This window comes from Numida meleagris, chromosome 5, assembly GCF_002078875.1.
Source record: "Numida meleagris isolate 19003 breed g44 Domestic line chromosome 5, NumMel1.0, whole genome shotgun sequence".
Taxonomy (NCBI): domain Eukaryota; kingdom Metazoa; phylum Chordata; class Aves; order Galliformes; family Numididae; genus Numida; species Numida meleagris.
In genome coordinates, this window is record NC_034413.1 from 52987808 (window position 1) to 53015747 (window position 27940).

The 27940-nt window shown below is 40.7% G+C and overlaps 3 protein-coding genes across 22 annotated transcripts in view; 2 read left to right on the forward strand and 1 right to left on the reverse strand.

The window, feature by feature from the left end:
* The window catches only part of ABCB11 (ATP binding cassette subfamily B member 11), a 58383-nt gene extending 45142 nt beyond the window's left edge, over window positions 1-13241 (forward strand). Inside the window, exons 19-28 of one of the 6 annotated variants that reach the window (XM_021398515.1) lie at window positions 1645-1848; window positions 3567-3808; window positions 3922-4078; window positions 5000-5197; window positions 5943-6149; window positions 6983-7129; window positions 7789-8359; window positions 10084-10381; window positions 12370-12474; window positions 13159-13241. In XM_021398515.1, coding sequence (XP_021254190.1) covers window positions 1645-1848; window positions 3567-3808; window positions 3922-4078; window positions 5000-5197; window positions 5943-6149; window positions 6983-7129; window positions 7789-7989 — 1356 coding nt within the window. In that variant the 3' untranslated portion in view covers window positions 7990-8359; window positions 10084-10381; window positions 12370-12474; window positions 13159-13241. Of the gene's footprint in view, window positions 1-1644; window positions 1849-3566; window positions 3809-3921; window positions 4079-4999; window positions 5198-5942; window positions 6150-6982; window positions 7130-7788; window positions 9330-10083; window positions 11275-12369; window positions 12475-13158 lie in introns of those variants that run through there. The other 5 variants (XM_021398517.1, XM_021398518.1, XM_021398521.1 and 2 more) reach the window with 5 other exon arrangements.
* On the reverse strand, window positions 495-24276 carry G6PC2 (glucose-6-phosphatase catalytic subunit 2). 14 transcript variants are annotated; one of them, XM_021398530.1, is made up of 10 exons: window positions 24031-24276; window positions 17861-18014; window positions 17233-17508; window positions 16869-16942; window positions 16444-16553; window positions 15510-15621; window positions 14629-14744; window positions 12815-13444; window positions 11274-11474; window positions 3504-5180 (listed from the first exon to the last, which is right to left on the reverse strand). In XM_021398530.1, the coding sequence occupies exons 4-8, from the start codon at window positions 16916-16918 to the stop codon at window positions 12933-12935; spliced, it is 900 nt and encodes a 299-aa protein (XP_021254205.1). In that variant the 5' UTR covers window positions 16919-16942; window positions 17233-17508; window positions 17861-18014; window positions 24031-24276; the 3' UTR covers window positions 3504-5180; window positions 11274-11474; window positions 12815-12932. The 14 variants fall into 14 exon arrangements, with proteins under 14 accessions (XP_021254202.1, XP_021254205.1, XP_021254209.1 ...); XM_021398534.1 differs by having other exon boundaries at window positions 17948-18052; XM_021398529.1 differs by having other exon boundaries at window positions 17861-18052.
* Window positions 24369-27764, forward strand: SPC25 (SPC25, NDC80 kinetochore complex component). 2 transcript variants are annotated; one of them, XM_021398538.1, is made up of 7 exons: window positions 24369-24615; window positions 24729-24886; window positions 24973-25038; window positions 25789-25935; window positions 26073-26177; window positions 26723-26821; window positions 27512-27764. In XM_021398538.1, the coding sequence occupies exons 2-7, from the start codon at window positions 24733-24735 to the stop codon at window positions 27643-27645; spliced, it is 705 nt and encodes a 234-aa protein (XP_021254213.1). In that variant the 5' UTR covers window positions 24369-24615; window positions 24729-24732; the 3' UTR covers window positions 27646-27764. The 2 variants fall into 2 exon arrangements, with proteins under 2 accessions (XP_021254213.1, XP_021254212.1); XM_021398537.1 differs by having other exon boundaries at window positions 24372-24886.

Sequence of the window (27940 nt, forward strand, 5' to 3'; positions counted from 1 at the left end):
TTACAGGATGATATTGTTCATGTTGACTCAAAGCTGTTCCTGGCAGCTTTGATTTAAAGTGACAGCCCACATAAAAAGCCATTTGACAGGACTGGCTGGTGCACCAGCTGGTGATCCAGGCACCAGTTTCAGTGTGACTTATTATGTGGGAAAGGGACCCACTCACCCCACGTGCATTCCTTAGGGGACGAGTGTTAAATAATGCTGAGATGTTAGTATACCTGACTGAATGGACGCTTTGTCAGAAGTGAGCCATTTCATTTGTCTCCGAAGCAAGTGGTTTCCTAGAAAAAAAGGAGAAGGAAACACACAGATGTTTCTATTACAAGTAATTGTTCTGATTCATCTTGACTGAAGATAATGGATTAGTTTTTAAAAACTACTATTTCTGGAGGTTTTAAGAATTTAAAGATGAATGAGAGAAGAGGTTCCCCAAACCCTGTCAGCAGCAGTTTCCAGAGAATCAGAGAAAGCAGCCACAAAAACCTCTTCAGTTTGTAGTCTCTCACAGGGCACGTTTTAATGGAAATAAGCAGACTTACAAAGCACTGACCGAACCGTAGGATAGCGTCCTGAAGGAACTCTAAGCTGTAAGCACATGTAGAGCAATGGGGTAAAGCCATCCAGTCTGCAGCTCCAGGGGAAAAAAGGGAGATACTTGGTGAGCATTGTCAACTGCCTCTCACTGGTACGTGACACAGAGTGTAGTCCACTGCTGCTGTTGCAAATGGAGCAGAAGCGAGAAGACGCAGGCAAGTGTCCGGGGTCTGAAAGGGTCTGCAGCTGAAGCAGGAGAAAGAGGGAGACTCTTGGAGAGGGGCTGGGCAGTTAGAGCTGCAGGATCCAGTTCTGAGCAGCCCTATGTCTGGGAGGTGATCTTCTGCTGTGGGCAGGTCTGAGACGCTACGGTCCAGGTCAGGACAGGAGTGAACGATTAACATTATGTCCTGGAAGTTGATCCTGCACATTAATTTGATTAAAATGATTAAGGTTATAATATATATCTATATTTTCTAAATATTGCAGCCTAGTTCCAGTGTAGGGAAGCTCTGAAAGAAAATACCTTTTGAGTAAATAAATCACATTTATTACAAAAAGTAGTGTTCTTGAAGTACATAAGGCAAAGATGAATGCACTAACAATATGTCAAAGCATATTTAAAAATTTTACTTAATAGGCAGAACTGCAGCTCATCCTTCCTCAGAGATGTTTCTTAGTGATTTAAACACAGCTAAGACACTGTTGTGTTAATATTTAACTTGCAAAAGGTTCTGTTTATTATTTAAATCTAGATGGATAAATGCTTGGGGCTGAAAAGAGTATTTAGATGAGCAATTCCCCAAGGAACCAAGGGGACTCATTTCAATACATTATCTTTCTCACAGTCGTCAGAAAACATTTTCTCAGTTCTCATTGGAAAGTTTGGTGGGTGAGAAGAATGCTGGAGATTTGCAGACCTGTTAGTACAAGTCATAGGAGGCAGCACGTCTGAACTGGCTAAATTCCAGTGCAGTCAGCAGCCAGGGATGCCTTACAGTATTTTAACATCAGACTTTTCTAAGCTTTTACAGGAAAATTTATTTAAAAATAATTGAAATTACAGTTGGAGTACAAGTCAGTCATCTCCATTTCTTTTCTTTGAAGGCAACTGGATCACAGATAGGAATGATCGTCAACTCCTTTACCAACATCGGGGTGGCCATCATTATTGCTTTCTACTTCAGCTGGAAACTGAGTTTAGTCATAATGTGTTTCCTGCCGTTTTTGGCCCTGTCTGGAGCTGTGCAAGCTAAAATGTTGACAGGATTTGCTGCTCAGGACAAGAAAGCTCTGGAAGTTACTGGACAGGTAACATTACTGAAAAACTAATGTGTATTTGCAGTGGTGGGCAATTGAAAACCAGGCATTTGGGACCATCAGTAATTCAAATGTATTGAAACTGGCAACTTTTTACAAATAAGTTGCAATGTTTCAGCTTGTAAAACTATTGAAACACCACTGGGAACTCCCTAACCTCAAAAGCACTTACAGTGCCTGACTTTTCAAAGGTTATTGGATGGTAGACACAACTCTCTCGTTTATCTGTTCCACTTCTGTCAGGTTTTATTTAAATGAAATGATCCCTGGCTAAAGCCCTCCTCCCTGTTACTCTGACTCCAGTATCAGTTACAGCATCCCATGCCCTGTTGGCTGCAAGGCCCTGAGAACTGCCCCACCTCCTAGGCTGAGAATAGGCTTGTGTAGTTTGCACTGGCTGAGCAGACTCCCAGCCCATGTACCAAACAAGGACAAGGTGGGTATGCAAGGTAAAGGAAGATCATATTCTCACAGAGTTCACTCCTAATCGCGGAGAGCAGCGGGCTGCTCTGCTGACTTGAAACACGCAAGTTCCTTTGACTTTAGTTCTGAGTCAGTACGTTCTGGCACACTGCCCAGAGCCTGATCCTTTTTAAATCTGTCTAGCCTAGTTCAACAGTACAGAAACTGAACTGTGTTAGAAACACAGATTTAGAAGATAGGCAACATGAGGAAGACTATGTCATGTATTAGCTTTCTGAGAGTTAACACCTGAGCCTTCTCCCCACTCTTTAGGCTCTCATATTTCTATCACCAAAAGTGTGCTTTGTAAGCTCTCCCAAAGCCTCAGAGCTCCTTCCACAGAACTCGCAGCTAATTCCCTATCCTATCTAGAAATGATTCTTGCAGATCTCTCACTCCTGCCAACCCTCCCCATTCCTCCATTCAGTTCCTGACCACCAAATGTGTTACTCAACCCACCTCCCACCCTGCCCCACCTGAACCTCCTCCCTACCCAGCTGAGCTCTCAGAGATGCATCTTCAGCCTCCTCTTGTCCCTAATCTGTGCAGCAAATACATGGGCACGTTTATTTGAACGTGAACAGGCCTTGCCCTGTTCAGCTCTGTGAGTAGCGACTGCCCATTAGAACGTAGAAACTCCTTTTGACTATCTCTACATGCACAATTCCAGAATTATAAAAAAAAAAAAAAGCTCACAGGATAAACTTATGGTCATCTGGTGAGTGCTGTTAGGAACTGTCATCAGTTCTAGAAAGCCAAGGAAGAATTATGGCCTGACCAGTGTCTCACATTCAGAATGGTTTAATTACTTACAAGAAGTAATAAAATGTTGTATTGGAACTGAGTGGGGATTTAAACAGGGAAACTTCACTACCGAGTCAAGTTTTAAGCTTGTATTCAATAGAACAACTCAGAGTCTGGGATGAAAAGGGCACTCAATGCTTCAGCAGTTTTGGCAATGAGTGATTATGTCTGGTGCTATTTTCTAATTTATTTGCCAGCATTGCATCCAAACACAAAAAGCTTAATGTTCCTTCTCTGTGATTGTTCCTAAGCCATGTTAAGCATGGAAAAACAGTCTGAACAATCAAATTCATATGTTTATGCTGAAAACACAGGAAAGTGTCGTGCCCTGAAACCACTATTGAACTCCATGCAAACTACAGTATTGTTAGGCCAATTTCTGAATAAAATTACTTGAGATAAGCAGGGTGATTTTACTCTTTTTTTTTTTTTTTGTCCTCCAGATTTCCAGTGAAGCCCTCTCTAACATCAGAACTGTAGCTGGGATAGGGAAAGAAAAAAAATTTATTGATGCTTTTGAGAAGAACCTGGATATGCCGTACAGAGCTGCAATCAAAAAAGCAAACGTTTATGGAATCTGCTTTGGCTTTGCCCAGAGCATAGTGTTCATAGCCAACTCTGTCTCTTACAGATATGGAGGGTTTCTGGTTCAAACTGAAGGGCTCCATTACAGCTTTGTGTTCAGGTAAGAGCCTGCGTGGGGCCAGGCACAGACTTCTCTCCGGAGGTGCTGGTCCGAGTGGAGCGCGCAGCTTCCTGATGGCTGCCCTAGAGTAACCACGTCCATCTTTCCCGCAGGGTGATCTCTGCAATTGTGACCAGTGGGACTGCTTTGGGAAGAGCTTCTTCCTACACCCCGAACTATGCTAAAGCCAAAACATCTGCTGCACGTTTGTTTCAACTCATCGATCGGCTTCCTAAAATCAGTGTTTACAGTGAAAAAGGAGAAAAATGGGTAAGCGTGGAGATAGAGGAGTAGTTCGAGATGCCACTCAGCCCAATATAAGCACTGAAGTTGCAGTAACAATTTAAAAAAACAATGAGGATCACTGCTTTACAGGAAGGTTCTTCTATCCGTATAATTGATACATCTGGTCTTTTGGAAGCAGTGAGCTCTGTGCTAGGCAGCAAGGGTAACAGAAAGCATGGCTATTAGGAATTTGTGTAAAACTCCTGTGGATTGGAAGAGTAGTAATTGGGATGACTCACCAAATAGCATGCTTTTTCTTTCTGTTAGATATTATAGCCATCTTGTAATGCTTTTTTTTTCAGTTCATATAGAAGTTTGGAGTGTTTATGAGAAGGAAAAAAAATTTTGAATGTGACAAAATGAAATATTTTCTTTTTGGTCAATGGAAAAGTCAGGCCTGGCAAATTAAAAATATGTATTTTTCATTTCGTTTTTTTTTCAGCATTAAAGGAATTCTTGAAATATTTGTCGCAAATACATTAAATTGACCAGAATTCACATATTGTTCTAACATTGCAAAGTTCAGTAGATTTAAAAAAAATAATAAATTGTGTGCTTTTCACACAAATGTCTTTGCACAGTCACCAAATTTGTACTTATACAGTATCTGTATTAAAATAAATAACTTACCAATTGGCAAGGTAATCCCACTTCCAGTTGTTGCTTCTGGCCGGTGTAGTACAGGGCCGTGTCAGCAGAGCATCAGTGTAATGACAAATGACTTCACCTTGTAGAACAGCTATGCCACTAAGTTTCTAATGCCTCTTTCTAGGATAATTCACGAGCACTGGTATCGCATTTTAAATAACAGATGCAAGAAATGAATTTGAGGAAGAGTTATTTTCTACTTTATGACTCAGTTTTGAGCATGAGATCACTGCAGCGTTTCTCATTTTTTTTCACTAGGATGATTTCAAGGGGAGCATTGAATTTCTTAACTGTAAATTCACATACCCCTCGCGGCCCGATATTCAGGTCCTGAAAGGACTCTCTGTAGCTGTTAAGCCTGGACAGACATTGGCATTTGTTGGCAGTAGTGGCTGTGGTAAGAGCACCAGTGTCCAGCTTCTGGAGCGTTTCTATGATCCTGAGAAAGGAAGTGTGGTAAGCAAAGAAAACACGATTTGCGTATTCTTGTTTTCATCAATGCTACAAGGACTCTTCTGAGTGTGTCCAAACGTGGAACCTAGCAGTGTGCCTGTATGTGCGCAGTTTGGGTTTTCAGCTCTGTCTCAAACAAGGACTGTTCAGACAACTCTGAGTATCATCTCAGATGTACTCAGGCAAAATACGAACACCACACGCCTCAGGTGCAACCTCTTACATTATATAGGCCCTGGGAATTCACACTGGTAGCTCCTGTATGAATCATGCAATGTGTGGCTGATGTTGTGGGAACACAAACAAGAATCAAGTTGGACTGAAGCAACGGAGCCTGGAACATCACTAAGTATATAGTTCCAACACGCAGCTTCTTTGCAGGTTGAATTTGTCTAGCTTTTATAACTTTTCCTCGTAAAAACGTAACCATCCACCCTGGTATCTCTTTCTTAGACAAAAATAAGTGATGATTAAGCCTGGCAAGGCAACAAAACGTGCCTAACCTGAGGCAATTAAAGTTCAGTTGGAGTTAAGATTAAGCAAATGGTTTAGAGTTTGCCTGGATCACAGACACAGCTGGAAAGTATTCATCACGTATAAAGAGGTCAACTGTAACAGATACTTCAAATTACTTCAAGTCAGTCTTGCTTGTAGTTTAGTAATACATCATTTAGTTACGCTATAAACTAACTGGGCTTTGCAGATCATTTTGGAATGATGTTTCACGTTTTCTCCTGTTTCCTGGTAGTTAATAGATGGACACGACACCAAGAAAGTAAATGTACAGTTTCTTAGATCGAAAATTGGAGTAGTGTCTCAGGAGCCTGTGCTATTCGACTGCAGCATTGCTGAGAACATTAAATATGGCAGTAACACCAAGGACACAACAATGGAGAAAGTCATAGAAGCAGCCAAGAAGGCTCAGCTGCACGATTTTGTCATGTCACTTCCTGAAGTAAGTACATTTGAGGCTTGGCTGTGGGACAGGCTGCTCAGTGGTCATTGCAGAGAGTTGCACCAAAACCAGTTAAAATTGCAGCAGTGAATATTTTGTCTTGCTTTTACAACTAGAATGATAGGAGCAAAGACCACTCTTTTTGTTTCTGAGAGCTTGGGTGTGAGTTGTTACTGTTTTCTTACACAGAAGGCAAACATTTATGAAACTAAGAATAACATAATTCTAAATTAGTAGAAAAGGGAAGATTCTCAAAGCAATTGATAAGAAAAAAGAGGAAGTATAGTTCAGCAGTCAAAACATTATACAGTGTCAGGAAATACAGATCCTGTTCCCAGCTGTGGGAGTGCCCTGTAATTAGGGTACAATACCTGGGTCAAAATGCTTGAAGCTGGCTGCTTATGCACACTGAAGAGCTATTTAAATGCACTGAAATCATACAGACATAACTCATAAGAACACAAAAGATAGATACATATACAGTTCAGGCATGCAAAGAAAGCACTTGTCCAATGAGCCCCTCAATCACTTTTAGCCCCTTCTCCCAGATCAAGGTCAGGGGGATTTATTTTGCTTCATGCAAATCAGCCACCATCTTGCCATCAAATTTTTCAGGCCTGTTACCATACTACAATGCATGGTTCAAATATGTCTTCCTGAACACTTGTATTGCTCTTACAGTATTTCTGCCTTCCCATGTTCTTTAAGGAGGAGACGGCAATGGTCTGAACTCTGGCCTCTCTCCTCCTGCTGCTCCTTCAGTTTGTGTTTTGTGCTCCTTCAGCTTGTTTGTTTACAGCTAGATAAAGATCTTCCTTTTGCATATTTTTCAGAAATATGAAACTAATGTTGGGGCTCAAGGATCTCAGCTGTCTCGCGGGCAAAAACAACGCATTGCTATAGCGAGGGCCATCATACGAAATCCTAAAATTTTATTACTGGATGAAGCTACATCTGCCTTAGACACAGAAAGTGAAAAGGTAAATTTGCAATGATAAGAAATAAGGGGAAATTAATGCAATGTCTTACAAGGTAGAACGCCTTCTGTTCCACGGAGACATCCTGCTGTACACAGAACACGTGACCACAGCATTATTCCCCGTTGCTAATTCAGCACTTACACTTTTAATGATCTTTTTGAAAGATCCAGGAAGCATGGCTATAAAACCAGCAGCCAGCTACAGGGACTCCTACACTGTCATTAAGCGGCAGCACTTTCTATATACTGTGCATACTAATTCCCCGAGTTTCACAGCATTCAGTGGGAATCTTTCATAAATACAACTTTTGCACATAAAAACAAACAAACAAAACCACAACAGAAGTGTATTCAAGCATACAAATGTTGACTCTGAACATCCAATAAAAACAGCAGTGCGGGGCCTAAGAGCTGAGCTTGGCTTGGTTACACTCGGAGATTAGAGAAATGGTGGAAATTTAGAAGCATATCCAAGCTGAGCATGTCAGCTGAAAAAAGACCTTCCTTACAGTTTAGTTTTTACTCTATTTTTAACTTTCCCTTTTTTCTACAAGTATTGTACAATATAGTTAATTAGTCTGAAGCAATCGGATCTCTCCAGCTCTGAGCCCCAACTTAATTTGCCCATTTTCACTCTGATGCTTTCTTTGTTGCTTTTAGACTGTGCAAGCAGCACTGGATAAGGCCAGAGAAGGGCGCACCTGCATCGTCATTGCCCACCGCCTGTCCACAATCCAGAACGCCGACATCATTGCTGTGATGTCACAAGGAATCATCATTGAAAGGGGCACTCATGATGAACTAATGGCAATGGAAGGAGCATACTATAAGCTCGTTACCACTGGAGCCCCAATTAGCTGAATTACCGTGATACTACATTTCAAAGACTATTTATCTGAACAAATACTTTGCAGTAGGTATGTGTATGTTGGTACCCCTCTGTGCTAGAAAGTGCTCTACAATACTGTGAGTTATGCAGTACCTTAAATCGATGTAGCTTTCCAGTTAGCAATTGATCAGGCACCTGGAGGGGCTAAGCACAGGCTAATGCATTCGGGAAAAAGTTTTTAGCCCAATGCAAAGGGAGAGAAAGCCTGAAAAAGGGAAGATGTTCACTGCTGAGCTGGGGAATTGCCATCACCTGCAGTCAGACTGCACAGTCCTGTCCCTCCCTTAATTAGCAGTCAAGGAAGACTCCATTCTGGTGTTCTGGAAACTGCCACTTCTTGAGGTAAGCTGTATGAATTAAAAAACAATCCCAAGCACAACGGTGTATTATTGAAGGCTTCAAATCCTTCCTGATGTTCTGCTCTGCGGAGGATTACAATAGATACCCTTCTCCTGGGTACAAAGCCTTGATCCTTGGCACCACTTCATTCCATGCCTACTTCAGCTGTGTTGCTGAAGGAGGCTGGGTTGCCCCTGGGTACAGAGCGAACACACGGAGCCCTCAGCTTGACATACCAGTACCCTTCCAGTAAAATCAGTAAGTGCTCACAAAGAAGGCAGCTTCACAACAGTAAGGAAATAACTAACTCAGATGAGGAATATAATCTAGTAAGTCTCAGTTCTCCTACACTCACCACTCTAATCAAAGCTGCCAAATAGATTTTGAGTATCAATAAATACTTTAGATAAATCAATGTAAAATCAGTTAAATGTAAAATACAGTTAACTGATTGGCACAGTTATTTAAATTGCTTCTTTTGAGACAATGACAGATAACATTTTCTTTTGTTTTTTTCAGAAGGCACAGCAATGCCTTTGGAAATTATTTTTTACAGAAACTGTAACGGTTAAAAAAAAAAAAAAGAATTGGCCAGAACTAGCTAGCTATTTGTATTAAGCAGAGCTGAGAAAGAGAACAGTTCACTCAGGAACAATAAAGATCAGGAAGTATCTTCCTCTGCCAGAAACTTGTATCTGTAAAGTTGTTTTTTGTAAGTTCTACTGCATGTTTTCCTGGAATGTGTTACTGAGTAGTGATTGGGAACACTGAGACTATTAAAATTTAAATCTTGATTTGGAATAATAGAGTATTAACTCGAAAAGTAATTCTCAGCATCCTGATATCTGAGGCTCGTGTGTGTGCAGGAGAGTTCTCCCACTTTGTAACAACTCATCCCATAATGGAGTTTCTTATAAATCTATGCAACAGTACAACTGCTGAAACTTGAATAAAGGTGGAAGGATGAAAACTTCAATAGGATCCATGTCTTAATTCAAGGCAGCAAAAAACAGTTTCAAGATTTATACAATTCCACTTACAGAATGCCTCCATCAGAATCTAGTGAAATCACATAACTGACTTTAAAGTGCTATTTTTCCCAGAGAAATTTGTGTTTTGGTCACTAACTGAAAATGAATGAGGAAGCTGCCTTCTGTTTTAATCATCACAGACTTTTTGTGTTTCAGAGCAGTAATTGGGGGGCTCAGGACTGAAACCATTTGCAGAATGACTGATATTTCTTATTGGCTTGTGCTTTAGTATCTCTTACCCTTCAGATAAGCACGTTAATTATCCACAGCAGACAGCAAGTATTTGAATGTATTTAGCTAATGCCTGTAGCAAGGATCTGCTGTGTGGTGCAGAACTGTTGAGAAGGCCAATGAAACTATGCTAGCCTCTGCCTGCAGAGGCACCTGCTATCTCCTTGCAGGAGCTCAGCAGTGCGGGCCCAGCTGGGTGGCACAACTGCTAATTCAGTTGCTCTTCTTGGTAACTTTATTTTTAGGTGACTAGTAAATATTGAGTTATGTATAATACAGACATACTTGCTAACAGAAGGCACTCACAGGGTACAAAAGTTGTGCTGTTCCTGCACGTTCCTGGCTGCCACCTCCTGCCATTTTATAGCTGCGTGCTATTGAAACTAGTTGATTATAAATTCCTTTAGTACCTGTGTGACGGGACTAAACTGAAGTGCAATCAGAGCAACATGTTCTGTGTTAAAGGAAGGATTCTGAGGCAGGAAGGAAGAGATGGAGGAAGAGAAAAGCTGCATACTGGTGAAAATGAGCATTGGGAACTGGATGCAATGCCAGCTTGAGAACTAGTTTGTATGAGGAATGAGGGTCACTTGCCTTTACAACTGCTACTTCACGTAACTCAGCTACAGGCTAGTAAGAATCTTTTAGGATCTTTCTGCAGAAGGACTTTTGGCACTGCTTTGTCCCAGTTTGGAGATCTCTAAGTCAAGAATAAAAGATTAACTTTCTCCTGGGACCACATTACTGAGAGCAAGAGAATCAGGTAAGCACTTTCTCCACTCATTATATAGGAAACTTAATTTAAAACAGCTACAAAAGCCTGATGAAGTTATAATTTAAATGTTTAACAACTTGAAAGCTCCTAGTTAAGTTGCCACGCAGTCTTATTAAAGACGGCTTGAAGTGTAATTTTCAACTGTGATAAATTCACTAAAGCCAGACTAAGGGACATGTAGACTTATTTTACTGTATCAATGACATGGCCAACTCCTGATTTACAATACTAGTTCTATCAAAATCTCAAGATTGATTGGACATTTGTTTATCCCACCACTCTAGAAAAAGCTACCCAGTTTGTAGTTTTGGGAACCCTCTTTTGAGATTCTTTAAGGCAGGAGCACAAAACTCTCCTCAGAAAGTGTCTATTCTACTGCCATATCGACGGTCTAACTTATGAAGTTATTGGTAAAATTAAACTAACTGCATTTATTCAGTTTTCCCATCATGCTTGGTTTTAGTAATGTTTTAATAGTTGCAGAAAAAATAAGAGGTGGTTCAGACAGGAAGCTGGTCCCTTTCCCTGAAGCACTGTAGTTCCAGGCTGAATTAATAGGAAGCTCCAAGAAAACAAGTGAGCTCGTTTTCATCTTACACATCTGTATGCTGTATACAAGAATACTGCAGAACTGCTAATTGTCATTCTACATGTATGGTTGTCTATGCTAATACTGGTTCCGAGAATCTTTGTCAGTACCACTAAGTGGAGACTCTCATATAGGATGAACTTAGAAATGTGCTGCCTACCCATAATTCCTCTCTTAAAACAGCTCACATTACCAATAGGCCCACACATTGCTGCAAAAGCCAGACTGCTATGTATAGAGCATCCCCTACTGCTGGCCAGGACGGAGGGACAGAAGAACAACTAGACCAACCTTCTAGCACCTTGTGATGCCTCCGTAGGTTACATTCTACTAGGGAATAAGCAAGCACAGTGCAAATTGGACGCGGGAGAAATCTTTGTCATAGCTGTCTTTTAGTTCTTCAGTATTTGTTTCTAGTCCCATTAGCTTAGTCACACTTGCTTAAATTTTAAAGAGTCGTAATCATAGATAAGGTTGGTTTCAAGCCAGGTGCTGTGGGAGAAGAGTTCAGAGAATCATTAAAGAAGACATCAGCAGTTATGTAAAGCAGAATACTCCTCAGACTGTTAAAAACTTTTTAAATGTTTTAGTAATCTTAGTAGGCTTTTAAATAAGGATGTCCCTGTAATTTGTATCGTGCATTCCCAAGGGCCAAATCAAACTATTCACCTTGCTTTCCCAATTAAATAAGATAATTATGTAATTATTTACATCCCGCTACTAACTGGAAGTCCAAAGCAATATTATGCTAACATCTTCTAAGCCTTATTGCTATCAGACCACACATAGACAGCCCTAATTACCCATTTCATGGCCTTATGCTGAATGTATACTCAGAATTATAAGGATAATATTGCTTAGAGGTTGGGCAGTGAAAGTGAATATGCAACAACAGGTGACAAATAATGAATAAAAAGGGAAAGTATGTGGCTTTACATTTGTAGAGCATCAGTTCTATGTAATAAATCTCCATTTAGCATAGTAGTTACTTCTGTGCGTAAGCCAAACCTACTCTTCAATCCCATGTTCATGATTTACAGAAGCAATAACTGATCCTGATGTGTGACTCTTGAAATGACCAAATTAGACTAATTTAGCTTTGCAATACAGAAGCATGAACAACATTCTTGAGGGAATATGCTGAGTTAGTTTCACGATTGACAACTTTCTTCATTTGTTGCTCTGTAGATGTACAGGACTACAATATTTACTACATTGTATTCATGTATTTTCAACATCAAAGGTGCAATCATTATCATTCATGATTTATACGACCATTTTTAAAAGTAAAAATGACAAAAATCACAGTAATGCAACAATATATTCTACAGAGTCTAATTGGAACAAATTTTCTTTTATTTTTTTTTTTCTCATCTGGCTTAAGCAGAAGCTGTTTAGCTCAGGAAGCGCAAGAAGATAAACCTACAGAAAACCTTCCTGATAACTGTGTTGGTCTTTTTCACCGTGCCCGGGGACAGCTGTACAGCTGGAGGTGGTGTAATACTGTCACACCGTTAGCTAGCAGTTTAGCACACAACATCTACATATAAAAAAATTAAATACTGAGTATCACTATATACCACCGAGGCCCAAAGCACCATCTAGTTGGCAATGGACAGAACTAAAAGACGACCAAGTAGTAGCTAAGTAAAACTAGCCGATGATACTTTACATTAAAACTTCAGCACGACTCGAGGTATTGTTAGAAAACCAGACTGTCGTGTCCTTCATTGCAATGCTTCTAGGAATAGAGTCAGCAGCAACTACTTAATATTTATGAGCTGCCAAAGTCATTCTTGAATGCCCTGATTTTGGATATACAGGCTACTTACCAGGAGCACATCAAAGGTGCAGTGGCATCTCCCTTGGTTAACATGAGTTAGAACTGTCTTTGTGGAGGGCTCTTGAACAGTTCATATCCTTGCACTGGCAACCATTTGGAAACCTTATCTAATTACATTTCTTATCAGTTGTCCTCATTAACGTGTGGACACAGTATGGAACCAAGGCGACTACAGTCAGAGGCATAGCTGCACTCTTACAAAAAGAGAGAATGTAGAACAAATACTCAGTGTGAGTAGGTATCTTAACAAAATTATACAGCTGTAGTGTAGCTAAAGAAGCAGCTATACACAATACGCGGAAACTTTTCTTACAGCTATTTTTACCTTTGCAGCTGGTGATGAACATTTCAGAATTAATACCAATACCTAAGCCAAAGAATGCACCTAAATTTCTCACCAGTCCAGCAAATGGAGTTGTGTCAATGTTTATCCAGTCTGGATTGGCACACCACTTCTTGGCCTTCGGAACAGACCACAGCAAGTCAATATCAAGAAGCTTGAGGACTAGGTAAAAACCAAGGGCAAAGATGAAAAGAAACAAGTTTGTCTTGATGTACATTCTCAAGCTTGCTGTCTGAATAGCAGGGGTATGCTCAAATGCTTCTGCCACAAGAATTCCTGCAGATAAGAAAGTCAGTGTTACAGGGAACAACACACTAATGTGTTAAAGAAGTACTTCTTACAGCGCCCCTGTAGGATTTGACTTTTGAAGACAGGAGAATATACATACACCGATATAAATACACATAGATACAAATGTATTCATACACACACGATTTACCACTTCTGTGGTAGATGAAAAAAGACTTTTCTCCCAGTCAAAACTGCTACATTTGGAAAAGAAGCATTAAATGCCAAGCACCACGTTTTTTTGGTTATAGGAGACATGCCTTAGGCTAGACTGCATCTCCCACGTGACAACCTATCCAATATTAGAGGTAAACTACAACATTCCTTTTCTAGAACAGACTTTCACTCAAAGGCTGGCACAGCAATGCAGATTTCAACACCAGTTCTCACACAGGCTTTGACACAGAATGCAACTATCTATCTTCTTTCTTATTCCTTTTATCCTGGTTGTGGGAAGGGACAGCTGGACCGCAAGCTGTCATCCATTGCTGCACAGGCCTCTCTGTATGTGTTAAAGAGAATGGGAACTAGCAGCCCTGCTCCATGCTCTAGTCACGCTCCTTGAGATCAGACAGAAGCGAGAGATTGTTCATAGTTTGAAGATGCTAAATACCAATTTGAAACATACTTAACTCTGAAATAAGTACTTTTTATTCTTCAATCCTTCTGGGGTGTTTGCACTGCTAATTTCTCTGTTTTGCCCCAGATCTTTGGCCCAATGTTCTTCCACACTGCACACATGGTAGTTTACTCCTTGACACCTTTCAAAATGAACCAAATCGCACCAAATAGCTTTCTCCTGAGAGGAAAGTCAGGGCTGAATAGGAGCAATTTCCTCCTTGCTACCTTCCACACAGGCAGCACAGATAAAAATCAGATGAAGTCAGTACAAAAGAGATAGTTCTAGCCTCTAGTGTTGTGAAGAATAATGCAGTCAGCAACAACTTGCATGTGGACAAGGGCTCACTTCCTGTGTGAATTACTAAGACAGCAGATGCATACTGCCTTACAAAGTTTGCAGATTTTACAATGAGACTGTCATCTTCCAGAGACTGCAGAGTACCACTGCAAATGCAAGTTGAGTAGCACTACTCAAAATCTCTTGCCTTTTCTCTTATTTCAGAATTTTTGGCTTTTGCATATGCAAAGGAAAGAAAAATTACCAACATTACCAGCAAATACTCCAAGAATAACTTGATGAGGGAAATGCGTTGCTATGAACACTCTTGAGATGCACACACTGATCTGGATAATCCAAAAAATACTCCAGAGTAATGACCATGTCAGTCTAAGAGGAAAAAGAAAGATGCTTAAAAATTAAGATATTTCACCTCATAATTTACACCAGGTGCCTTTCTGTCAAGCTCATATTTTAACCAAGCAGAGATTTACAAGTAGAGAAGTTTAGAATCATAGGATTAAAGACTGAAAGTCAGTACTAAAATACTAGCAAGAGTAGTTGGTTACTCTTGCAGCTACATCCAAGGCTGCAAGAACAGACCTCAGTAGTTTCAGATCTTGACACTATCATATTTTAGTGATGAAAGGCAAGTTAAATTAGAAATATTGCCTTGAACGTATTTAGCATCATAAAGCAAATTCAGGCATAAAACATCATTAATTTGGTGACAAAATCCACATAACATAGGGTCAACCTTACAAAAGCTTGGAAAGGACAGACACCAAAGTAATTGCAGGGCTTCCCCACAGAGCTGAATAACATGGTACACTGAACTCTGCCAGCATTACGTGTTTGCTTTAAAGTAGGGTAAGAATGACTACCATAGAAACAGTAAATTTACGTACTAATAAAAAAAGATCCAACACGTAAAAAAATTTGATAGAATTTAAAATTTCTGACACTAAAGACCTGAGGCAGTCTTTCATAGGAGGCTGCTTCAGAGAGATTGTGATGCAGTGTCTGTAAGTTATTAAATACCAACCTACAGAAATGCATAACTCTTCTTAATATTCTTTGGTTAAAATAAGTCCATTAAAAGCATAACATGTTAACAAACATCAGTATGAGTTACCATAATGGAAAGATACTGACCTGTGAAGGGTAACTGCTGATTTCTCTTTCCACCTCACTGTGTAGCTAAGTGCTGCTGTTACCATTACATACCAGACACAGGAAGATCCCATGGCGTGTCCAGATGGGCTCCCTAATAAAAACAAAAAGGAAAAGTTAAAGCTTCAAAATGATGACTATGACTATAACAGACATACAGAAGATGTCTACTGGCAGTTACTCAGGCATCTAATCATTTAGGAAAAAAAAGGTTAACAGTCAGAAAGAATATGAACTACTTCTCAAAGTTTGTTTTCTCAATATACATTTTTTTAGCAGATTCATCTATGTGGAATCCAGAATATCTGCCAGTAATCAAGCAGGTAACAGTTTACCCATCTTATACCGGTGTGAGCTGGTATCTTGATCAAAAAGCATAGCATTTTTCCATGACTTAGATTTGGATTGTGTTTAAAAAATAGAGCACTTAGTTGACAGTTGAATACTAATGTCATTACAAAATTATCATACTTTTACAGCATAGGTTGCTCAATATTTTTTTCCCCAAAGAGTCATTGCAATATAAAGAACATGAGATGGCAGGTTTGAGTAATATGTACTTTTTCTGCAGCAACATGCTTACAGGGAATGTGTCAAACTGCTGTATCTTTCATATACCTCAAGTTATGGCACACCTCAGCTAATTGGGGTTGAAGACACCTCCATAAATCTGAGAAGCCAGAGGCCAAATTCAACAAATACTCATGCTGAAACTTGAGCTGTAATTCTGTTATCTTGCTGTTATAAACACTAGAACTCCTCCCAGGTCTGCAGCATATAGCGTAGAAGTTACATATCCATAGACTACCTCATATTTTTAATACCATACAAAACCATCATAAGTCACATCCTCTACTTACCCCCGAAAGCCACCATACGTATTAGATGTTTCAATGCAATCTCCACCATTTCTTACCTGGTCCAGTTTCACATGTTATAGGAAACTGTTCAAGGCATGGGCTTGACTGATTAGGATAAATCATTGTTTCATGCACCCACCAGTAGGGACGATGGCCAAATAAAATCCTAACAGAAAATAAAATAAAATGAAGCAGAAATGCAATAAAAAGATTTTTATGTAAGAACACCTCAGCAAAGCATGATAAATAATCTTACAACGAACCGTACTGCCAAAACTGTTGTCTTAACAGTGTTGTAGGTTCTTGTCTTAGCAAAATTTCACTTCAAACTTATCTTAAAAATCTTCAGTGTGAAATCCTACTTTAAAATTATGGGGGAAATTCTACCACTATACCATCTACAGAACTCTTTCCAAACTTGAGGAACATACGCCAACCATCGTTAGAAATAGCAAATTTTAGAATAAATACAACTTCTTACCATTTAAATATGAGGTTGAACCAATCACCAATGACTGCCACCCATATCATTTTAGTACCAACCACTTGGTTGAGCTGAAACCAAAGAGGAAAATAAAATGAGAATATATTCCGAGGATCTCCAACATGTGACATAAAATTAAGGAAATCCTGGTAAGCCCTGTAGTCTTTCTGTAAATGCTGAATGATAAGCACTCCATTGCTATGAAGGAGATCCATCTTAATTGATTAAACTGTACTTGAAATAAAAGTTCTTTTAATCTTAAATTTCTAGTGAGGGAGAATGAGAATTATGGAAGGGAGCTATTAAAAAGTGAGAGAGAAGGTGATTAACGTTGCCTTTATATTGTATCGGTGTGGCGTACCCAGCCATTCCTGGAACACGTGGCTCCGAATCTCTGGGGAAGCACATGAGTCTGTTAGCACTGGAAAGCTTGTCTGTTTGCAAATTTTAATTGGAGGAAACTAAGTGAAGCACATGCTGATCAGCAGCAAATTGTGGGGAAAGTTTGGTGGAAACACAATGCGTGACTTATGCAATCCTTTGTATGAACAGTTGGAACATGTTTGCTTGAATTTTTTCACAGTTCATTTCTCTGCAGGATGGACATCAGTAATGTGTATACTTCATTAAGTGTTGCCTGTAAAAAGGACAGAAAGAATACACAAATGATTGGTCCTTGCAGAACTGTCATTAAAACTGTACATCTCAGTTTGAAGTAGAATTTAGCTACCATTCTGCATCTAATACGTTGCACAATGCATTTTCAAACAGAGAAAAAAACAATAAGCATCCATACATTAATGATTCTGTTGGACACTAGATTCATTTTTAAAGAGGCAATTTTCTCAAAGCAGTAAAAAAGAATGATTTCCTTGATGCGGGAGGCCATGTTAACCCAGGGCACGCTGCAGGCGATGCTTAGCCTCTGAGCCACCTCATTCAGTACTGCCATTCACACACCTTGTTTATGTAACACAAGTGCTACGCACCTGTGCCAGGAGGAACTGAACCTGCCCTACTGCAGCCCCCGGCCTGCTACCCAGCCCAGCAGAAGTGCTTCACAGTGCATCACAAACCAGAGCACGGGTGGGAGCGGATGGCTGTGAAGGTTCCCCTGACGTATTTCCAAGAGAAGCACTGGGTCTGCCAGGATGAACAGCCAAAAGGAGACCGCTGAGATTCTGTCAGACAGTGAGATTTTAAGAACGCAGAGCAAATAATAAAGTAGCACATCAGAACTATCAACGTTAGTATTAATAAATCTAGCGCAGGTAAAGATCATGTTCATCTGTAAGGTGACTACGTGAGAAATGCTTTTCCCCAGTGATTAAATGGATACCAAGTGCCTGATGATAGCATCATCTGATATGCAGTTTGTATGTAGCATGTAATTCTACGTGTTCACTGAACACCTTCACCGCCCTTAAGGCTAACCCACACGAGCTGTGAGGCAGATAGGAACTACTCTGGTTTTGCTGCAAAGAGAATGAATTGCTTAGCAGGGCTTTATGATGTGTGGTCAGGGAAGTCACATGGAACCATTAAGTAGATTCAACAAACAAGGCATGATCATTAAATGGACTTAGAAGACCTTTCTTCCTGACACAATCTCACCTTTACTTAGCTATTAATAGTTTGCTTTTACAAACATTTTATCAGATGTAAAACCTACACTGCTTACTGCTACCAGTTGCACTGAGCCACGCAGAAAACCGTAAGCTTAAAAAAGAATGAAAATTCTATGAACTGCTTCTGAATAACTGCAAAAGTACTCTTCTGTACACTGACTGAATTATTCACTTGGTTTCAAGGAAAACCCTCTGAAAAACAAAATTCCAAGATATTTCAACACAAGATTTCCTAGCTTTTTCACTGCAGATACATGGGGAGATTTGTTTCTTCCCAACCCTAAGGCTTACTGCTCGTCAGGGAAGGGGATGCCATGCAAGCAACGGGGTGGGAACTAACATTCTGTCCTCTCCCAGATCTTTCCCAAGAAATGATTCGTTCAGAAACATCTTGTTCAAATAGATTTTTATCACTAGAGGAAATGCCTTTTTGCTACAAATTTAAAGCACCTTTCCTTTAAAGATAAGTAGGACTTGCAACAGCGATAACAATCACTCTTTTATACAAGTCTGGGGTAGCATGTAAGAAATTTGGAGAAACTGAGGTTTCATCTGTTTTTCAGTCTAGTTAATGAAGACTAATTAGCTTTAAATATTAATCTAACAGCAACTGTAACGAGGTAAGTCTAAATAAATATTACTCCATTAAGAACAATGTTTTGCAGTAAGTTCCAATCAAGATACAACTTAGCGTCCTCAGGAGAGACCAAGGAATAAAATAGGTCACCTTCCAGTTTCTCCGGAATGCCATCATTCTGTAACGGTATCAGAAGAATGGCTTCTCTGACACAAGATGTGCGGGACCTTTCCATTAACTTTTCACATGCTTCTACTACTTCTGGATATAAAAATACACCACGACATCTGCTCAGGCAGAACCTTCCTCCTCGGGCAGATCCACTCAGGCACTCCTTTGGCTCTCCAGATGCTCCACTGACATAGAGCCCAAAGGAGCATGTCTCAGCAACACTTCAGTGAGGTTGCCTTCTTCAGGTACAAATGCTAGAGCCCTGATATTCATTTTCATTGTAAATATTTTGCTGCTGATTCACGTGTTGATAATCATCGTTCTGTTTAGCTAGATAAACACATTAGAAATAACAAATTCATCATTATGCTGTTAATGGGTAACAGCAAACATGGAAATTAACTTTAGTTTTCTCCTACATTCCTTCTAACTGTTTCAGAAGCTCCTACATTCAGATCTAAGATATACAAGAGGAGTCACGGTTATGAAAGCTGGGGTTTTTTAAAAAAAAAAACACAAAACCAATGATGCAACAAGTCTACCACTGACTGAACTATCAGAAAGCAGGAGTTGGGAAGAGGTAAGCAGGTTTCTGTGAGATAGGCAGCTCAGGTGATGTTCTTGTGGTGCCTGGAAGCTCTCACGATCCTGCCTCATCCAACAGGCACGGACAGCTGATGTGTGGGGCACTGCTGTCCCGCATGTGGCATCTGGCAACCCACAAAGGGCTGAGATACCAAGGACTTTCTTAGCTCCAGCAACCAGCAAAGACAAGGCAGAGAAACATCTCTTGAAATACTGCATTTAACAACAACTTTGAACTCCAGCAATGGAGAGCTACTTCCTCAATAGGCTTTTTCTTCCTTTTCTGTGCAAATCACTGCAAAATGATCTCTAATGCTCCCAGTCTTTTGAATCGCCTCAGATAATATACAAAACAGAACTATTTGCTGTATTTTAGCAAGCGGAAATGAAAGGAAAGCTAGTGATCTGCATAAAATGGTAAAAAAAATAATTCAATGCACGTTCTGACATCAAAGCTTTTGACACGAAAAACTCTTTAAAATCGTTTCTGTTCACATAAAAAGATTTTAACTTGCCTCATTTTTCCACGATATGCAAAAACAGAGACTATCCAAAATGTTATATATTATTGGTAGTAATACAGAAACAAAATCATGTTGATGAACTACAGAAGGAAGAACAAAATGTTTACAGCTACTTTACACCCACACATAAGAGCAAACATTACATAACCAGTGTCAGACGTTGCAAAGCAAATGTTTGCAAGGGAAAGAAGAGCCGTCAAAGCAAACATCTTCTAAATCGCTGTTAATGGGGGCCTATGTACTGGGCCTAACTTTCTGCTACATTATGTTTAGTTAATTGAACAATAACATTAATTTCCACATCATTGTTTTCATTGGCACTGGACCAGCTACAAGGATTAACTAGCAATTTAGTGAGTTCACAAGCAAACCCTCCATACAACAGCAGGCAGCTATTTTCTTGGATATGGATATTCTTCAAATGGAGCCACTGAGAAGATTTATCTTAATTTCAGATTTCAGAACAGAAGAGTCTTTCAAGAAGCTCTTACTTTCCTTCCGCACTTCATGCTTTCAAGCATTCTTTGTTGGACCCAGGACCCACGCTGCCCTGGTGAACATCAGACTTCTCTGGACTGGACTGACCAGTGGAGAGTTAGCAAACCCTAACACAAACTAACTGCTTTCTCTTGGTTCTGACACCTTAATCTGATCTTTCCTAGCTACTGCAATTCTTCACTCCCCGGTATAAACTTAGCTATACAAATAGAGGAAACTACAGAAACTCCCGTTTGCAGTACAACAATAACTGCCAGACTTTAATATTGTATATATTTGCGTTTGCTTGTACATGTAACAATGTAAATGATAGAAACAAAACATAGAATACAGTTCTGGCATGCTCCTGAAACAGTCCAAGCTAAGGGATGTTATTATAATTTCATGTATGAGGAACTACTTTTTTGGTACCACAAGCAACCTAGAGTTTAAGAGTGAGTAAAAAGTATGCCCCAGCCTTCAAGTTCCATAAGCTGCAGGAAGAAATGAAGTCTGGACCCATAAGGGCAAAAACCTCCACTATAATTTTTTGTTCCCTTTCCCATAAGATCATTCTGCCTTATTTATTGCCATTCTCTAGCCTCTGAAACTAACCCAATACCAACAGTAGCCCAGTGAGATTAGAAGCCTGCCAAGAGAAATAGCTGAGTCTGCTTATGAGCACAAGCTCCTTATGTTCCCTGAGCAGTTTCCACCCAAGCTGCAGCAGCTCCCTGACATCGAGCTGAAGCTCTCACCTAACCCTGTCTTCAGCACCACAATATCAGGTAAGGACTTGTAGCTAGCAATACAATAAAGCGACAGGTTTCTGTTTGCAGAAGCATGCCCCTCAGCCTGGTTGCAGGCATCTGTCACCTGCTGGTGTCCCCGCACAAGTTTAACCACGTTACACACGCATACACCCACAAAGAGCTGGAAAATGCAGAGAGGGGGGAATCAGAACAATTGCATTGCCTACAGCAAATCTCACAGGGATATAAACAGGGTAAATCATTGTCAGAACTTTCTTCCACGCATGATTACTGTGTGACTTGAATAGGCCAGACATTTAGAAAAAAAACATTTCAGAACAAATACCTGGGCCAGAGTCAGGTTGGGTTAGCTTTTGATGGAATCAGACTGTCAAAATACTTTAGAGTTTAGGGTTTGTTTAGATTAGTTGAATTTGTATTTGCTTAACTACTAGATTTAGGAAAATTGCATATTAAGACAGTTATGAGCCCAAAGAAGAAAGGTCAGTTGTGTCAGGGGCAACATTTAAATGTTATACTGGCAGTGTTCACACAGTTAGGTTTAAGGTTGGGTTGAGAAAAGAACAGAATCATAGAACTAGAATCATAGAATGGCTTGGTTTGGACGAGACCTCAAAGATCATCTAGTTCCAGCCCCCTGCCATGGGCAGGGCTGCCAACCAGTACATTGGACACTAGATAAGGCTGCCAAGGGCCACATCCAGCCTGGCCCCAAAGAACAGCAATGGTTCTACTTTAAAAAGCCATGTTATGCCCAAATCAGTACGTGGCTTGGTACTTATAATAACTAGCCCACTCTTAGTACATACAAGCCTCAAGAAGATATGGAACACTGGTCTAATGTTAGCTTTAAGACTGCTAGGGCTAGGAAACCGGAGAACAGGTGTACAAGTCAACTGAGACAGAAACACAGTAGGGTTTACAAGTACTATCCACCACCAGTAACTTGTACAAGAATAACACAACCAATAGTGCCTTCAGCTGAGATCGCGCTTAAGGCTCCAGGAAGGGAAGAGTAATTAATGGCTTCAGATAGCAAACCTCAAAGCAGTGATATTTACAATATTTTGAGATCATATCAACAGCACTGAATTAAGACAGAAAGTCATTAGCCATGGTAGCAAGCTGATCTCTAAGAAACTCCCATGAGAAACAGAAGGTTAGTACCTGTGGTCACAAGCAGCACTTAGCTAGAGCCCAAAGGGAACACTCATATTGAAAAGACAGGATAGAATCATAGAATCACTCAGGTTGAAAAAGACCTTAAAGATCATCAAGCCCAACCACAACCTAACCATACTACCTTAACTCTAACAAGCCACCGCTAAATCATGTCCCTGAGCACCAAATCCAAATGCTTTTTAAACACATTCAGGGATGGTGACTCAACCGCTTCCCTAGGGAGCCTATTCCGGTGCTTAACAACCCTTTCTGTAAAGAAGTTTTCCCTGATATCCAACCTAAACCTCCCTGGTGCAACTTGAGGCCATTTCCCCTTGTCCTGTCACCAGTGAGAAGAGACCAACCCTGCTCTCACTGCAATCACCTTTCAGGTATTTGAAGAGAGCAATAAGGTCTCCCCTCAGCCTCCTCTTCCCCAGACTAAACAGCCCCAGTTCCTTTAGTCTCTCCTTGTAGGGCATATTCTCCAAGCCTTTCACAAGCCTTGTTGCCCTTCTTTGGACCTGCTCCAGCACCTCCATGTCCTTTTTGTACTGAGGCACCCAAAACTGGACACAGCACTCGAGGTGGGGCCTCACCAATGCCGAGTACAGGGGCAGGATCACTTCCCTAGTCCTGCTCACCGCACCATTCCTGATACAAGCCAGGATGCCATTGGCCTTCTTGGCCACCTGGGCACACTGCTGGCTCATATTCAGCCGACTGTCCATCAGCACACCAAGGTCCCTTTCTGTCAGGCAGCTTTCCAGCCACTCCTCCCCAAGCCTGTAGGGTTGCCTGGGGTTGTTGTGACCAAAGTCCAGGACCCAACTACTGAAACTCATACAGTTTACCTTGGTCCATCGATGCAGTCTATCCAGGTCCCTCTGTAGTGCCTTTCTACCCTCTGGCAGATCAACACTCCCTCCCAACCAACAGGACGTGGTGCCGGTGGGCACTGGTAGTGCCAGAGGCTGATGACAGAAGTGTGACTGGGTACAGGCAGGGCTAAGGGCTCCGTTTCTGCTGCTGCCAAAAAGGACTGCCCTGTCTTCTGTCTGTCTCTCTTTACAATAGATGAATAGCTCCCCACTTATGGGATAACTCAAGTTTGGGAAACTTTTTAAGTGATTTGAGAGTACCACAAAACACCACCGGGCTGCCCCACGCATGTTCTCTGAACTCTCTAATTAGATACTGGAAAGAAGTTCTGCCTTCAGCAGTGCATAAAAGAGCCAGCCTGTTCCACTGCCGCAGCCTGACCTCGCTCGCCACTGCCCAGCAAGTGAGCGTGTGTAAGCACTGCACGGGGCAGGCCCCACACGGTTTCCCACGGTGAGCCGCCGGCTTCACTCCGCAGCACTTCACCAGCCGCCCGTTCGGCGGCCTAGCCGAACCCTCGCCCCCATCGGCTCTTTACAGCATCAGGCGAGGAGCACCGCGACCACCACCGCCTCACGGCCGCCACTCAAAGCGCGGCCCTCACGACAATTCCCAGAGCGCCCCGCGGCTCCGGCCACCGGAAGGAAGGACGGCCGGGCCAATCAGCGGCGCGCTTGTTGCGGGGCGGGGCGCGGTGTGGACGCAGCCGTTGGAGAGGCGGGAAGGCGCCGGAGATTTGAAAGCTGCGGGTGCGGCCGCCGCTGCTGCTGGCAGCTCCGCGCGGGGGGCGGCCCGGTTCGAGCCTCAGGAGCGCGGCGGGGCGCAGCAGGATCCGCGGGGAAGGTTGCCGGTAGTATCCCGGGCGCCGCGCGGAGCCTTCTGGCCAGAGTAGCCGCCGCTGCGGCGGTAAAGGAAACCTAGCTACCGCCGTCACCGGTTGGTGACGAAGGCAACGTAAAGGAAAAGGTTAACGACAACTCACGGGGGATAAAACCAACCCTGATGCTCTCGTGTTAACGTTGGGTACAGCTGCTGAGATTGGCTTGCGTCTCGACACAGTATTTGCTTATACGTTGTAGCATCATGTCTACTGTAAAGACAGAAGATGAAATAACCGTCGTTGAGAGGGAAATGAAAGAATTTTGGACTGAATTAAAAAGCGTTTATGGCACTGAACAAATCAATCAGACTTTAGCACTGAGAGACTCGTGCAAGGAGTCCATAAAGGTGCTTTCAGGTAAGAATGCCATGCCTTCATGGCATCCCCGTGTTCTCCACATTACCGGCAGGCTTCTTCAGGTAACTGGAGTCTCTTCCTTACAGAGAGATGGTCCAAGAAGCTGAAAGAAGGGGACCTGATGATTGATAAAATTCAGGAGTACAGAAATGGTACAGTATGGTATTTTACTTATTGTCTAACTTTTCTAAAACTAACTAAATACAGCTGAATGACATACTTCCTGTTTTAAAAAGTAACTTGCAAAGTCAGAATGAAGATAGAATCAAAGCCAACTGCATTCAGACACAGGATGTAAACTGCAAGTCAGGAGCAATTCGCTGCACAACTTAATTGCTGATGCAAAAAGATAAAGACCGATTAAAAGTTTTCATTACTCAAGAATGAACAGGCGATTACACTTAAAACAACAAAGTAAAGTTAAATACTGTGAGGCTACATACGCCTCTTCTATATTAATAAGATACAGTTAACAGTCTAGGACTAATAGCTTAAAACTTTGTAAATGAATTTCAGAATCTCGGGGAAAAAATAGTTGCAACATGTAATATCAGTGAGTGTTTCCTTACCTTAGGTTTCTGTTGAGCAGTTTGTCTGTGAAGAAGATCCATCACCCTCATGTTCTGAAGATGTAACTAGTTCTGGCACAGGAAACATCCTGCATGTCACTGAAGTATCAGAGAAGCTTGCTTCTCGGTAGCTTTTTTTCTGAACAACTTTTCCTTTATGCTGAGATTTGATGCTCTCAGTCTAGTTGTGTTGACTTATCTATCCATCTGAGGTAGCATGCATTTCACTACATTTTATTCAAATGAATCATCACAAACTATACAGCTAATTACTAAATAGTGGGGACCTAATTAATCACCTGCAAATATTTATATTTTCTTGTTTCCTGTCAGAGATTGTCCAGCAAAACAAACTCATAGCAGAAAATGAAAAACATTTGATAGAAATAAAATCTAACCTAAACCATGAAGAAGAGCAAAAGAAGGAGTTGACTGACAGTATCCAACAGCTTAAGGAAGAGTTGATAAAGAAAAAGGAAAGTAAGTAGAGACTCTTATTCTTAATTAGAGGTTATTGTTTTCAGTGCTAGCTCTTGATGGGCTTTTCTGCTGTTTGAAGTTTTGGTGTGCTTTACTAACCTTTACTTTCACATTTCTGGTGATTTTTAAAATTCTAGTAATATCTTCTAAAAACAAAGCCACTAAGGAGAGAGTGGAACGACTGTGCAAGTCTAAAGAGTTGTTTGAAGAGCGGCTTGGATTGGAAATACGCAGAATTCATAGTAAGTTATATTAGTTTCTTTGGTTTCCAAATGCATCGATATAATCTGGTTAACATTGGATTATGCAGTGAAGGTGCAGCTCACACAACTGAAGAATTGCCTCAAATATGTTTACTTGGGCTTCTCTAGTGCATTATATTGAGTCATTTTCCTCTCTTACATTACATTTGTGTGTAATGAACATAGTATGATCAAATGAACACAGCACATTTGTTTACACCACTTACCACTGACAATGTGCGCTCATTGATTAGCAGGCATAGTCTGGGCCTCTGACTTTGTCACTATGTCACAGTTGCTTTTGTCATGGAAGAGCAGTTCAGATATCTTTGTAAAGCTGAGGAAGCAATGGTTAGTAACTGTCAGCTCCAAGTAAGCCTCCCAAATAGCAAAAGATGGTTTATTAAAACACATTTGTCTTGGAAAGAGACTAGGTTTGCTGAATTTGCAAGTATTCTGACTGTATTTTATTACTGTGTTTTTATTCATCACTGAGACTCTCCATCCGAAGTTAATGGTGTTAATGAATTGTTTGTTTGCTTTAGATGAGCAGTTACAGTTTATATTCAGACATATTGACCACAAAGATCCCGACAAGCCGTATATGTTTACCCTTTCCATAAATGAACAGGGAGATTATGAAGGTATGTGAATTTTAAGGTCTTAAATATGAGGACAGAATCTGATGTGCATATTTGAAAAAAGGGAGAGACGACTAAAAGTACAGTTTAGTTGTAACCTTTATCTTCTAACTTAAGAGAGAAAAAATTGCAGCATTAATATGTTCATAATGAAGTTATTCTTGGTTATAATGAAAACATCTGCTTACCTGTGCTGCCCTTCATTTGTGAAGTTGCTGTTTACTTTGTACCAAGCAAAGCAGGAGAGAGATACAGGGACAGATGAATGCTCCAATCTACCTATGCCTCTAGGTACAGACAAAGAAGACTTCATTTTTCATTAATTTAAGTGTGTTGAAGTGAAAAGTTTCTCACATGCTGGGCAACATCAGTTTTCAATATGCCCACCTGCAGAGCAACAAAAATGTTTAGGAATGCATTTCAGTCTTTGAGGGAGGATGCAAATTGCTACAGCTGAGGCAGGAGCACAGCAACAAGCAGGAGGTCTGGAAATAAAAAAGATTGTGTGTTCTTTGGAAGCTTTGTCTTCACTGAAAGAAAATAATTTAATAGATTCCTCAAAAATAATAAGTGAAGGTAAAACACAACACAGTCTGCAATCTATATAATTCATAGGCCTGGAAAAAGCACTAATACTGATATCTATATATTTAATAAAAGTGGTCTAATTTTTCTAAATCTGTCTTGTTTTAGTGACTTCCTGTACCCCTCCTCTGGATTGTATATCAGAGTTCCAGCTGAAAGTGAGAGAAACTAACAATTTTTCTGCATTTATTGCCAACATCAGAAAAGCTTTCACTGCTTTATCTTATAAACAGTCTACTTAAAATTAGCTTATAACTGCTTCTAGCTATAAAGCATTTTTATTTTTCTTTTCTGTGCTGTGAAAATATGTATTTATCCACGTCTTACTTTAATTTCTAAATAAAGAAAAGTAATGAAAACAGTATTTTAGTCCACTGTTATGAAGGGACATTTTAGATCACTTTTGGAACAACATTATAATCAACTACTTCCTTAATTGAGTGTCTCCAGACTTGTAAATATAGATCCGGAAGCAAACAGCTAAGTTTTCATTTAAGGATTTCATTTAAGATTGTCATCTCAAAAGGAAAGTGGTAA